Source organism: Lithobates pipiens, unplaced genomic scaffold (assembly GCF_037356315.1).
Source record: "Lithobates pipiens isolate NorthernLeopardFrog02 unplaced genomic scaffold, aLitPip1_a1.2 Scaffold_10, whole genome shotgun sequence".
Classification (NCBI taxonomy): domain Eukaryota; kingdom Metazoa; phylum Chordata; class Amphibia; order Anura; family Ranidae; genus Lithobates; species Lithobates pipiens.
The window spans coordinates 82690867-82704096 of NW_027507686.1; the positions used below are offsets into that span (position 1 = coordinate 82690867).

Here is a 13230-nt window from a genome sequence, read left to right on the forward strand (position 1 = left end):
TGACATGGACACTGATCGCTGCTCCCAATGACAGGGAGCAGACGATCAGTATCCTGTCATTAGGCAGAACGGGGAGATGCTGTTTACATCAGCATCTCCCCGTTCTTGAGCTCCGTGACACGACCGCGGGTATACCTGTGGAGATCGAGTCTGCAGGTCCCACGGGTACGGTCACGGAGCTCGTGGCAGGCACAAGCATGCACGGCAGGAATTTCAAAGTAACGTACGGGTACATTACTTTGCCCAGCCGTGCCCTTTTGCCGACGTATATATGCCGACAGCGGTCGGCAAGTGGTTCAGACAGCTCTCATTGACTAAAATGGGATTTCTCACAAGTCGGATCCCAAGTCACAGCAGTGTGAACCGAGCCTTAAGGTAAATAGAAAAAAATAACATGTCTAAATTTACCTGCTCCGTGCAATTCAATTGCACAGATTAGCCGTGACCCTCCTCTTTTGGGGTCCCCCGCTGGCGCTCCCGGTCCCTCCCCTCTGTTCAGTGTCCCCATGGGAAGCTGTTGCATTCCCTGCCCTCTGCTCCCTCATCACTGGCTTTGATTGACAGCGCAAAGCCAGCGAGACCGGGAAGTGAGGGGAGAGAAGATTTGCAGATGTGCTGGATCGAATTAGGGCTCTGGATCTAATTAAAACAGGGAGTGGGGGGGGGGGGGGAGCTGACACCTAAAAAAATGTTTACCTTAATGCAAGGAATGCATTAAGGTAAAAAAAAGTTTAGGCATTCAAAACACTTTAAGGCTTCGTTCACACATGCAGCTAGGGGACAGTAAAAACCAGGTGGCTCAACCATGGTTTTACCTCCTGTAAACCGCCCATCTGAACCTGGGCATTCAGTCTTTCAGGACTGTACACTTGCTGCAGCTGGGATGATGTAGTTTGCAAAAAAATGAAACAGCATGTCAAGTTCCCACCACTGCACTCAACCAATGCAAGTCTATGGGGTCACCCCTCAATTGCCCCACAACTGTGTATAATGCAACCAATTTCAGCTCGTTAGTGGAACATTTACAGGGATAAATCGGGCAATGAGTAAGCGACATAACATCTCCTCACAACCTGCCAACATGGATCACTCTTCACAGGCCACTTCGTGTGTGAACGAGTTCATACCACCCATATGGTTAGATATTGCATGTAACAAGTATCACCATTTTTTTAAGATGCCATATCTTCCCCCTCAAACTCTTTGGTCCACCTCCAGACCAGCTATTATAAAAGTATTTCTTCCACATTTATGCATGCACCATCCATTACACTGTATAAGTCAGGGTAAGTACCAGGACATGCCCTGGTGACTCCCAATATGTGTATGGAGAAGAAGATCTATCACTGCTTTTCTAAACTGTTAATGGCTCAGTTTAGCGATTAGTTCAAAGCATTAGGTTTTTGTTAACTTTAGGTGTGCCACAGATAACTTTTCTCTGTGCTGCATCAAGAACAAATGTAACGCTTTTGGGATAGTGGATACAATTGTTATTTATGGCCTGTGAAAATCAATTTGTGAGGATTAGAGGTATTTTTATTCTATGGATTTTTTTAAATACACGTTTCATGGGATTCTGGTTGCAGATTTTACAAAAAATACAGTAAACCAATTTATTATTATCATTCAACAGACTGCAGAAAACATTACCTTGTAGTCCTAGCTGCTGATTTGGATAGAGACTAGAATGTATTGGAGGCTGACCTACATGACCAACAGTTGCTGAAAAGTGGCAGGGTTCACAAAGATTGCTGTAATTTGCTGAAAAATCATTAAACTGTTTACTGTAATTGTGACCCATGGTACTTGCGATACTGTTGGGTGCAGCACATTTTGACTGTTCTGGTGTAAAGGGATGCATTTGCTTCTTGTACTTCTCCTATAGAAAAGAAAAAAAACATAAAAATAACAGTTTAAAAAATGTATGAATCAAATAAAAGGCACAATAGAAAATACCATAGATACTCCATTATAGTACTCAGACATTCTCCCCAATATACCCAACAATGAATGCTGACTATAAAATTATGATTTGGTAATGGTGCTTTTATACAGGTTTCTGCTCTAATTATTACACCAATGAATAGGGATATTTTTTGCTGCTAGAGACACCAGTGAAGGGGAAGTTCTGCCTTGTACACACGGTCGGACATTCCGACAACAAAATCCATCAGATTTTCTCCAACGGATTTTGTGGCAAACTTGTCTTGCATACACACGGTCGGACAAAGTTGTCGGAAAATCCGATTGTTCGGAACGTGGTGACGTTGGTTGCGTACGACAGGACTACATAGAGGATAGTAGCCACTAGCTTTGGTCTCGTAATTTAATGTAAGCATGCGTGTCACTTTGTCCGTCAGAATTCTCTACAAACGATCGGAAAAAGTCTGATTGGATTTTGTTGTTTGAAAATTTTAGACCTAGCTCTCATACAATTTCCGTCGGTATTTCCGACGGAAAAAGTCCGATAGAGCCCACACACGATCGGATTTTCCGATAACATAATCCAATCGGACCTTTTCTGTCGGAAAATCCAACCGTGTGTACAGGGTATTCTTGTTACTGACACTGACACTCACCAATGAAGGGGATTTATTATTTCTGCCACTGTCGACAGAAAGGAAGGAGTTATTATTGCTGGCAATGACACCAATAAAAGGGGTATTTATGCTGCCTCTGCTCTGAGATAAAAAAAAAAAATGGTTGATTTAGGTGTGGCCTTTGAGCCTTTTTAAGTTGGGCACCACTGATTTACTAGTTGACACAGATTTACTACTTGATTCACAGAGCATTAAGAGTTAGCAAAATAACCTGCACATTAAATTTTGTTTACTTTGAAGCTCTTTGTGTTTTATCAAAACCTAGTACTGGGCCACTTGATAAAGGATTAGTTCAGTGTTACTGCACTGATGATTTACTAATGTAGCACCTTCCTAGATAGGTGTCAGGATTAGTTAGATTTAGTGCTGGCTCCCTGTGTTCAGTGTGTGTTTTTGTTAGGTAAATTTAGTTTGCCTCACTGTAACCAGTGTGGCTACAGGGCCGTCTTACTGAGCGGGCACACCTGGGCACAGGGGCCCCAGATTCACATGGGGCCCCAACAGGGCCGGTCGGATCTAGAGCGAAGCTATTGGAATTGCCTCTGCTCTGCTCGCCGTCACACAGCCCTGCCTCCTCCTGACCCCGCGCCTGTGATAGACAGAACGCAGGTCCATTGCTGGGATGTGTTCTGTCTATCACAAGTGAGGGGTCAGGAGGAGTCAGGGCTGTGTGTGACAGCAAGCAGAGCGGAGGCAACTTCAATGTAGGCTGTAACAGCAGCTATCCGCTCTGTGATCCCCCACTCGGCTCTCTTCTTCCTCCATTCATGATCCGGCCACCCTCTCTGTTCATCCACCTTGGTGAGGCTGCAATGGGGGCACAGTGGGGCTGCAATGCTGGGCATGGTGAGGCTGCAATGTTGGCACAGTGAGACTACAATGTTGGCACAGTGAGGCTGCAATGTTGGCACAGTGAGGAATTATACTTTAATTCTTGAGAGTAGGTGCAAAAATTGGCACAGGCTTGTAGGGGCCCCAGTGCATTAATTTTCCCAGGGGCTCATAATGCTGTTAAGATGGCCCTGTGTGGCTGCATTGTTGTGTTAGCTAAATTTGGCTGTACACATTGTAACCAGTGCAGCCAATTTTAATTAATTAGGTTGGTTCAGTGTTTCAACTGCTGGTTTGACTGCCCCCTCTGCTTCAGAGAGAGCTGTAGAATTCTCTGGAACATAGGTGTTGGGAAATGCAAATGGCAGTATTTATATGAACATTTATACAGCCCTTGCCAATCTCAAGGAATAGGGCCCTTAAGGCTGCTAGGATTCTGAACAAATATTCTGAGACACTGAGCTTTTGGGTCTTGTTCTGCAGAGGATCAGTCCAGCCTGGAGGGTTGCTGCCCTTTAGGGCAGTTCTGGCATATGCTTGCTGTTTGTGAGGCCTCAGGTACTACAGAGCGCTGACTGAGGGGCCTTTTGCTAAGTATCTAATCTGGTAACTCTGGAGAAAGGTGTCGCTTGGAAGTTGGAAGGAGGCAACCAACTGTCCCTGGACATTTTGGAAATGCAGACAGTTGTGGAAGATCTTAGATACTTTTGGGCTGCTGCCAAAAATCTTGTGCTAGAGAGTCAGTTGTGTGTCTGTTCGAAGGGGACATCGGCTCGTGTCCTGAAGAGCTTAGTCTATCTATCTGATTCCTTGTGAAGGGACTCTGCTCTTAGTGCTCTAGAAGGATAAGTCTGCATTTAACTGTTTCCACTACAAATCTAAGTCCACAGTTGGCTATAAGCAATAGTGTCTACTTCAGATTTTAAGAAAGGTGTTTATTGTCCTCAATCTGTACCTAGTTCTGTTTTTGGAGTAACCCACTTAATTCCCTCAATCCTAGCTACTACAAAAGTAAAAGCTGTAAAAAGAACATCCTAGACTGGTTATTGAGGAGGAGTGACTGTGTTTGTGTGCTTGGCTGTGGGGTAATCTGCTGGGGAAAAACCTGGGCAAATTTGCAGCGGTTTCTGCAGGAGCAAGCAGTACACTGAATTCTGTAAACAACTGGCTCCTTTCAGCATTGCATCAGAAAGGATACAATGCTAAATATAAAAATTAGACTAGAGATCCACCTGCTGGCTCTAAAGTAAAAACCAATAAAAAATAAAATATGTAGAAAAAAAAATTATACATTCTCTTTAATGCAGATGGGTACACTAAGTTAATATTTTTTTTTTTTTGTAATGCTTCATTCTCCAGATTTAAAGTGGTGTTGCCACCAAAAAATTAAAACTGCTTAAAGTTCGTAAAAAAAAAAAAAGAATAATTGGCAAAAAAAAAAATTTTACTCACCTCTAAATACCGGTTGCTAGGGGGTCCCTCGTAATCTGCCTTCCTCATTGCCCGGGCTGGTGACATCACTTCCCCTCGCGCCGCACATTCACCTGGGACCTGTCATGTGTCCCAGGTGACTGTACGGCGTATCACGGCACCCTGCGCCGCTCGCGCATGCGCAGTGGGTGCCCGGCTGTGAAGCCACAGCCGGGTGCCCACAGTATGCATGACGGCGCCGCGAGCGGAGCGGGGAGCGAGGGGGGGGCTTCGTTCCCCCGCATCGCTGGACCCTGGGGCAGGTAAGTGTCCGATTATTAAAAGCCAGCAGCTGCAGTATTTGTAGCTGCTGACTTTTAATTTTTTTTTTTAGGGGGTACCCCACTTTAAGCCAGTTGTTTTGCTTAGAAAATTGACACGCTTTCCACATAATAGTTCTCATAGTTCTATCTGATCAAAAGTAAAGCACATAGTATAATTTATCTTCAGCAATCCCAGTATAATATTAACAGTAAAATAAACCTGTTTTCTCCTGAAGCTGTCAGACTTTGCAGTTAGTAGACACAACTCTTGCTCAATCCTTTTGAAATCCCTTAGCAAATCCTGATTCCTTCTATGGGCATCACTTTGTCTCTGACAGATACATTGTAGTTGATTTTGTAGTTGTACTTCTTTCTTCCTGTGCAACCACACAAAATGAATGGGATACATAAACTTGCTTAGTTAGTGCAAACTCAGTACAGTGACAAAATACATGTCTGTCTCTATAGTACCCTGTGCATGTCCCTATACTGCTCAGTATGGGGGTTATTTACTAAAGGAAAATCCACTTTGCACTGCAAATGCACTTGAAAGTAAAGTCGCTGTAGATCCCAGGGGGACATGCAAGGAAAATAAAAAAACAGCATTTAGCTTGCACATGATTGGTTGATAAAATTAGCAGAGCTTCCACTCATTTCAGATCTACCCCTTGGATTTAGAGTGACTTCACATCCAAGTGCACTTTCAGAGCAAAGTGGATTTACCTTTCGTAAATAACCTTCATTGTGTCTCACACTACTCATTCCTTTTTTTTTTTTTGTAAAATAAGCGCATGCATTTAAGTGACCAATATTATCCACTTATTCACTCGACATTTGTCAGATAAAGATAAGTGAACATTTTGTAATCCTCACCAAAGTCACACATTTTAACCACTTGCTTACTGGGCACTTAAACACCCTTCCTGCCCAGACCAATTTTCAGCTTTCGGTGCTCTCACAATTTGAATGACAATTACTCAGTCATGCGACACTGCACTCAAATTAATTTTTTGTCCTTTTTTTCCCCACAAATAGAGCTTTCTTTTGGTGGTATTTGATCACCTCTGGGGTTTTTATTTTTTGCTCTATAAATGAAAAAAGACTGAAAATTTTGAAAAAAAACGCATATTTCTTTGTTTCTGTGACAGAATTATGCAAATTATTATTTTTTCTTCATAAATTTTGGCCACAATTTATACTGCTACATATCTTTGGTAAAAATAACCCAAATTAGTGGATATTATTTGGTCTTTGTGAAAGTTAGAGAGTCTACAAGCTGTGGTGCGAATCGCACAAAATTAATCACATCTGATGTACTGGTGGCCTATCTCGCTTCTTGTGACCCGAACAAGTCAGGAAAGTACAAATACCCCCCAAATGACCCCTTTTTGGAAAGTAGACATTCCAAGGTATTTAGTAAGAGGCATAGTGAGCTTTTTGATGTTGTCATTTTTTTCCCACAATTCTTTGCAAAATTAAGATTTTTCATTTTTTTTTTCTCCACAAAATTGTCATTGTAATAGGTTATTTCTCTCACGTGGCATGTGTATACCACAAATGACACCCCCCAAAAAATTCTGCTACTCCTCCTGAGTATTACAATACCACATGTGTGGGACTTTTTCACAGCCTGGCCACATAGAGAGACCCAACATGCAGGTAGCGCCATCATGTGTTCTAGGAACATAAATTACACATCTAACTTGTTGACTATTTATTACACTTTTGAAGCACCAGGACAATGACACGTGACACTGATGACAGATGGCACTGAAACATGGCAATGATGACACTTATACGTGGCACTGATGACATGTGGCACTGATGACAGATGGCACTAATATGTGGCACTGATGACAGATGGCACTAATATGTGGCACTGATGACACGTGGCACTAATATGTGGCACTGAAGACACGTGGCACTAATACGTGGCACTGATGACAGATGGCACTAATACGTGGCACCGATGACGCGTGACACTGATGACAGATGGCACTGATAAGTGGCATTGATGACACGTGACACTGACAACAGATGGCACGTGACACTGACAGGTGGCACTGATGACAAATGGCACTGATACATGGCACTGATGACAGATGGTACTAATACGTGGCACTGATGACAGATGGCACTATGTGGCACTGATGACACGTGGCACTGATGACAGATGGCACTTATACGTGGCACTGATGACAGATGGCACTGGGGACAAATGGCACTGACAACAGGTGGCACTGGGGCAGGTAGCACTGGGGCAGGTAGCACTGGGGCGGATGGCACTGGGGCGGATGGCATTGCTGGGGGAGGATGGCACTGCTGGGGGAGGATGGCACTGCTGGGGGAGGATGGCACTTTTTTTTTTTTAACTTGAGGCAGAACGGCTGCCGCTGCAGCCATTCATCTCTCCCCTCTCACACTGTCTGTGTGAGGAGGGAGAGCAGCGCTGCGAGATGATCTCATATGTTTACATATGAGATCATCTCCCATTGGACACGCCGATCACGCTGTAAACGGCCGCTGTGATTGGCCGTTTACAGCGATCTGTGTTTGCCTGTCCCCGGGGGACACGGCGAACACAGAACTTCTGCAATGCGCGCCCGCGGCGGTGCGCATTGCGGAAGTAAACATTAGGACGTCCAGGGACGGCCACCCGGACGAACGCGCCTGCTCTACGGCCGTCATTCGGCTATAGGGTGGGCGCGAGGTGGATAACAACGTGAATATTTACAAGGTAACGTTTTGTTTGTAAATTTCCTAATGAAGTTAGTCTTTCCACATTTGCAATGAACAATTTGAGATGGCAAGTGAGTTGTTATGATGGCGCTACCCACTGTAAAATGTCTTTTCACATGGCATACTGGAAGGTAGGAAGCCTCAAGCCCCAGCAAGCACATTCTTCTAGATCTGCCTTGATGAGAGAAGTCCGCCATGGAGAACTGGGCTAATTTAGACCACTGGTTAATTTATCAGTGCCAAGACTACATTGGATCATGGCTTGGGTGACCTGGAAGGGGGCAGTCCAGGTATGATTTGACACTGCTAATCTGGGCAGCCATCAGAAATGTTTGGGCCCCTTACACAGCTTTAGGCCTGGGCCCCCCTCCCCGTGAGCCTGACCACCAACATTCCCCAGGGCTTGCCCATGGGCCATCATACTGAGGCTCCTGGGCAAGTCCACGGTACATCGGCCACCTCACCTGTAGGCACTCAGCCCCCCCACACACCTGTATATATGTTAGCCCCCACACACACACACCTGTATATGTGTCAGCGCCCCACACACACCTGTATATATGTCAACGTCCCACACACACCTGTATATATGTCAGCCCCCCCCACACACCTGTATATATGTCAGCACCCCTCCCCACACACCTGTATATATGTCAGCCCCCACACACCTGTATATATGCCAGGCCCCCACCACACACACACACACACACCTGTATATATTGCAGCCCCTCACATACACAAACCTGTTTATATGGCAGCCCCTCACATACACAAACCTGTAAAACACACAAGGCTCTGGCCTCCTCCCTGGACACAAACAGCCCTTCCTTTTCCCTCACAGCCCCTACTTGTAAAGAAGGTCTTCCTACCTAATCCCAGCCCATTTTCACAAAGCTGACATGTTGCTGAGAAGCACAGTACAAATCACACGAGGGGTGCACATACACATAGTAACCAGAGGTGGCAGTAAGGAGCTCGATGTCTGAGCTCAGTGACACAAGAACAGAAGCTGTAAAATCGTTTCTGTAATGCACAGCACGGCTCCCCTTCACCCATCCTGCCTTCTCCTGGCCCGGGCGGGCCCCGGGCCCCTTTACAGTTGTGATGGTTGTACCCCCCTGATGGCGACCCTGCTGCTAATTATTACGTTTGATAATACGTTTTTACCTGATAAGAAAACAATAGCAAAGAAGATACCCTACAGCATCCCTGATGTAATAATGCCTGTGAATGATTTTGAAGAGCCAGCAATTTGCTAGATTAGAAGTCTAAGTACTGAGATCTAAGCAGCTCAGATTGCAAGAAGGTGCTGGCACATATGTGTTTCCCGCAATTACTTCATAAAGTGTAGATGTGAAGAAATACCGTCTAATGGACATTGACATAGGCTAACAGAACTCTGAGGGGGAACTGAGAGGGCTGCAGAGTAACATGGGGGTGACTGCTGGCTGTCACCACAACTTGAAACACAGACGATCTGGTGATATCACTAAAGTTTTTAAAATCTTGCACCAAGTGAATTGGTCTGATCTAAATCTCATCCCGTGTCCCAGTCATTCAGCTATTTAAAGCAATATAACCCAAAACTAAAAATGTATTATATTACAGCTTACCAGCCATTAGATTTGGTGGCTGCATCAGTTTTTTTTTCTTAGGCTTTCTTTCCCTCTATTTACACCTGGTAATCTGACTAGTAACACGTCTCATGTATTAGAGTGCCCCCATTCTGGATGAAGGAGCAGAGGCGGTACCTTTGGACAACAGTATTGTCAGTCTGGAGTTAAGGCTGGGTTCACATGTGAGCATCCTCGTTCACCTTTTCAGGTCCAATTTCAGTCTGAATTTTTTGCTGAATTCGGACCGGAAATGGCCAAAAGATGCACAGGGCTCTTGTGAAAATCGCACCAGAGCCATTGCGGGGATATATGAACTGGTTCTATAGAGAGCCGTTCACAATCTCCTGCTGTGTGAATTCGATGCGGGGAAACCCGCATCCTATTCTCACTAGTATGAACCCAGCCTAAATGGTTTGTCTTGTGTCTGTAGATGAATTCTGCTGGTGAGCTTGTTCAATTGAAACACAACAGACTTACTAGCTGGATCACCAGATGAAGATAGCAGAAAGAATGCCTAAAAAGAAAATGAATGCCACCAATGCCATACCATCTAAGAAATGGTAACCTGCATTATAACAAATGTTTGCTTTTGGGTTTAATACTGCTTTAATAACATCTGGTATATTTTCTTCTTTTCAAAGAAAAAAAATATAAGAATATAAAAATATAAGTCATATGTGTTTCCCTAAAACGTTTTAAATCTTAAACTTAAAGCGGTTGTATAGTCATATTTTTAACTTTGACCTACAGGTAAGCCCGGGTAAACCTTTATGGTTTAGGAGATATTCCCCTCGCAATGAGCCTCTGACTTCAGCAGCGCATGCGCACAGGGGATTCTCTGATGAAAGTCCGGCAGATGCCAGACCCTGCCGGGAAGAAAACTCCAACGTGCATGTGCGGGAGTGACGACATCGTGGCTCCGGCCACTCACAGCACCGGAGCCGCGATACCCAGATGACATGCGAGGGAGCATGTCAGCTCCCACGGCATTCTAAGGTAAGTATTTCATAATAAGCTAGTATGTGGTGCATACTAGCTCATTATGCCTTTTCCCTTAAAGGTGTAGGAAAAAAAATCAACAAGTTTACTCCCGCTTTCATTTAAACATCCACACTTCATATGACCACATGCTTGAGATGATTGTAGCCGTATTAGTGCATTTGCAACACAAACAATTGAGTACTGTCACTTATATTTTTTTTTATCTGCACTAACATTCAGATTTTCAGGACAAACTTTCTACTGTTTGGACCTTAGAAAAGACTTTGGACCCTGAAAGCTTGTCCTGAAAATTGTAATGTTAGTGCAAATAAGAAAGGTATCACAGATAGCAGTCAATTGTTTTTAGATGAAAAGAAAGGACTATGATAAGCTTAGTACAGGATAATGCATAAAAAGAAAGTGAATTCCTGTTTTACAGACGTATGTAAAAAAAAAAATCTTCTCAAAATAAAAGGAAACCCCACCTTTGAGAGTTGTTATTGGAATAAGCGTACCTATTGAGAGGTTCTTCTTCACTTAAAAACTAAAATAAAACCTTTGGCTAGAGTTCTACTTTAAATGCATATTGACAAGTTAATGCAAAGTTTTGGGTACAACATAATAAGAGGCATGTTGTTCACTGCCTTGTAGTAGTATCAGTAGTAAATCTACCCATCTATGGACAGTATCAGTATGATGTAATTAATTCTCATAATTACTCTTACCTCATCTGCTCCTGCCTTCTTAGGACCTGTTGTGAACGTGGTAGGATGATCTGATTTTGAGATATTGGAAATAGTGAAGCGAATGATCGGCCTGTTTCCATTGATGCATACGTTTCTGGCTTCTGCTTATCGTTTGTTTCCTTCCACCATGCAATGTGTAGTTACAAATCTCTAAGAATCTCTTAGCTTCAGGAGGATTAAGACTTTGTTAAATCTTGTCATCTTCCTTCTGTTCCTGTCACTCTAAGGGCAAACATAAGTACATTACACAGACCAACACATTTACAGGAAAAAGTGGAAAACGTCCCAGGGATTCTACATGACATCATCGCCACCCTAGCCTGGTAGATTCTTCATTAAAGTGAAATATCTCATGATGATGCAGATGTCACATTTGAATGTACCATACAAATGGCTACTACAAGCCCCACATATAGAAATTCTGATGACAAGATGAATTTGTGCTGCCAGGCAAGAATAGGAAGAAGAGCTGTTGAGTGCAGCTCAAGTATTATCAGTTATTCAGGTACAAGGATTGGTGACTACTAGGGAGAAATTAACCACTGATTATACCCTACGCAAAAGCAAACATTTATTATAATGCAGCTTATGAATCATTAGATGTGAGGGGTGCATTTGTTTTCTTTTTTCGGTGTCCTTTATTTTATTTTTGATCAAGTGATCCAGCCAGCAAGTCCAAAAAAAAAAAAAGCTCTCTTCCAGATGTATCGGTTTACAGGGAAGATACAAACCATTTACGATTGTGTAAATGGTGTACAAGGAATTAATCGACCTATGTCAGCACACTCATATGCGGCACAGTTGGACTATAGATGAACGGGAAGTGCTCCAGACTGTACAAAGCCATTCATACTTACATCAAGCCAGTTGCCATTTACCAAGCTGGAAAAATAATATACCATATAGACAGTTCTGTAGATTACACTGTAATTGTTCCACTCTGGCAGACTATGACACACAAAGCCAAATACAGTGGAACCTCGGATTGCGAGTAACATGGTTTACGCGCATTTCACAATAAGCGCTTTTTTATTTTAAATTCCGTCTCGATTCACGATCATTGTTTTGCAAGCCTCTAAGGTATGCAGTACCGCATTTGGCCAGAGGTGCGGGGGCCCCAGTGACGCTCAGAGACACTTGAAGCCGCTCTGAGACATTCAGAGCCCCTCAGAAACACTCCTTTTCCCGAGTGTCTGCGAGCAACTTGAGTGTTTCAGAGTGGTCTCTGAGCGTCTGAGTGTTTCCGGGTGTCGCCGGTGCCCCCCGCACTTCTGGCCACATGTGGTACTGCATAGACAAGCAGTGGCTGTGGAATGGATTATCTAAGTTTACATTATTTCCTATGGGCAAACTTGCTTTGATATATGAGTGCTTTAAATTACAAGCATTCTTCTGGAATGAATTATGCTTGTAATTGAAGGCATTACTGTATTGATTCAAAGGTTCTGTAAGAAGGGATACGCATTGAGTTCCATCACTACAGCAAAGAATAGATATCGGCAACTATATCTGTTGAACGAAGGGTCAGCTACATCCACCAAGAATGAGATTAATGACTCTTTTCATTACCCAGTTCAAAGTTAGCTATGCATCTATTAAGAGAATCATCAAGAAACACTGACAAATCTTAAACTGGCCTCCTCTCTCCCAGATAATCTGTAGAAGACTACAGTTATGTCATGCTGAAGAAATCTGAGGAGGGCCCCCAGACCTAACTTTCTCCAGTGGGTCCCCAGAGTCTCAGTCTGCCCCTGTCTGACCTTCTAAGCTAAACCAACCTGCTTTTGCATCTTTACTAAAGTTGGATAGTACAAAATTTGGTGCAGCTTTGCATGGTAGCAAATTAGCTTCCATTTTTTGCCAAAGCTTAATTGAACAAGCTGAAGTTAGAAGTCTTTTTAATGTGGTGTACAGCTTTCACACCTATTTGTAATGTAATGAAATGTTGTTTTGTATTGTATACTTACTGCGCTACACCTACTTT

At 43.5% G+C, this 13230-nt stretch overlaps 1 protein-coding gene across 1 annotated transcript in view; it reads right to left on the bottom strand.

Annotated features, from left to right (window-relative positions):
• LOC143925538 (uncharacterized) overlaps window positions 1–11381 on the bottom strand; it is a 35250-nt gene extending 23869 nt beyond the window's left edge. Inside the window, exons 1-3 of the mRNA XM_077450020.1 lie at window positions 11226–11381; window positions 5385–5541; window positions 1651–1879 (exon numbers count right to left, since the gene is read on the bottom strand). Of these exons, the coding sequence (XP_077306146.1) occupies window positions 1651–1879; window positions 5385–5541; window positions 11226–11326 (487 nt within the window). The 5' untranslated portion in view covers window positions 11327–11381. The remainder of the gene's footprint in view (window positions 1–1650; window positions 1880–5384; window positions 5542–11225) is intronic.
• Window positions 11382–13230: the final 1849 nt, after the last annotated feature.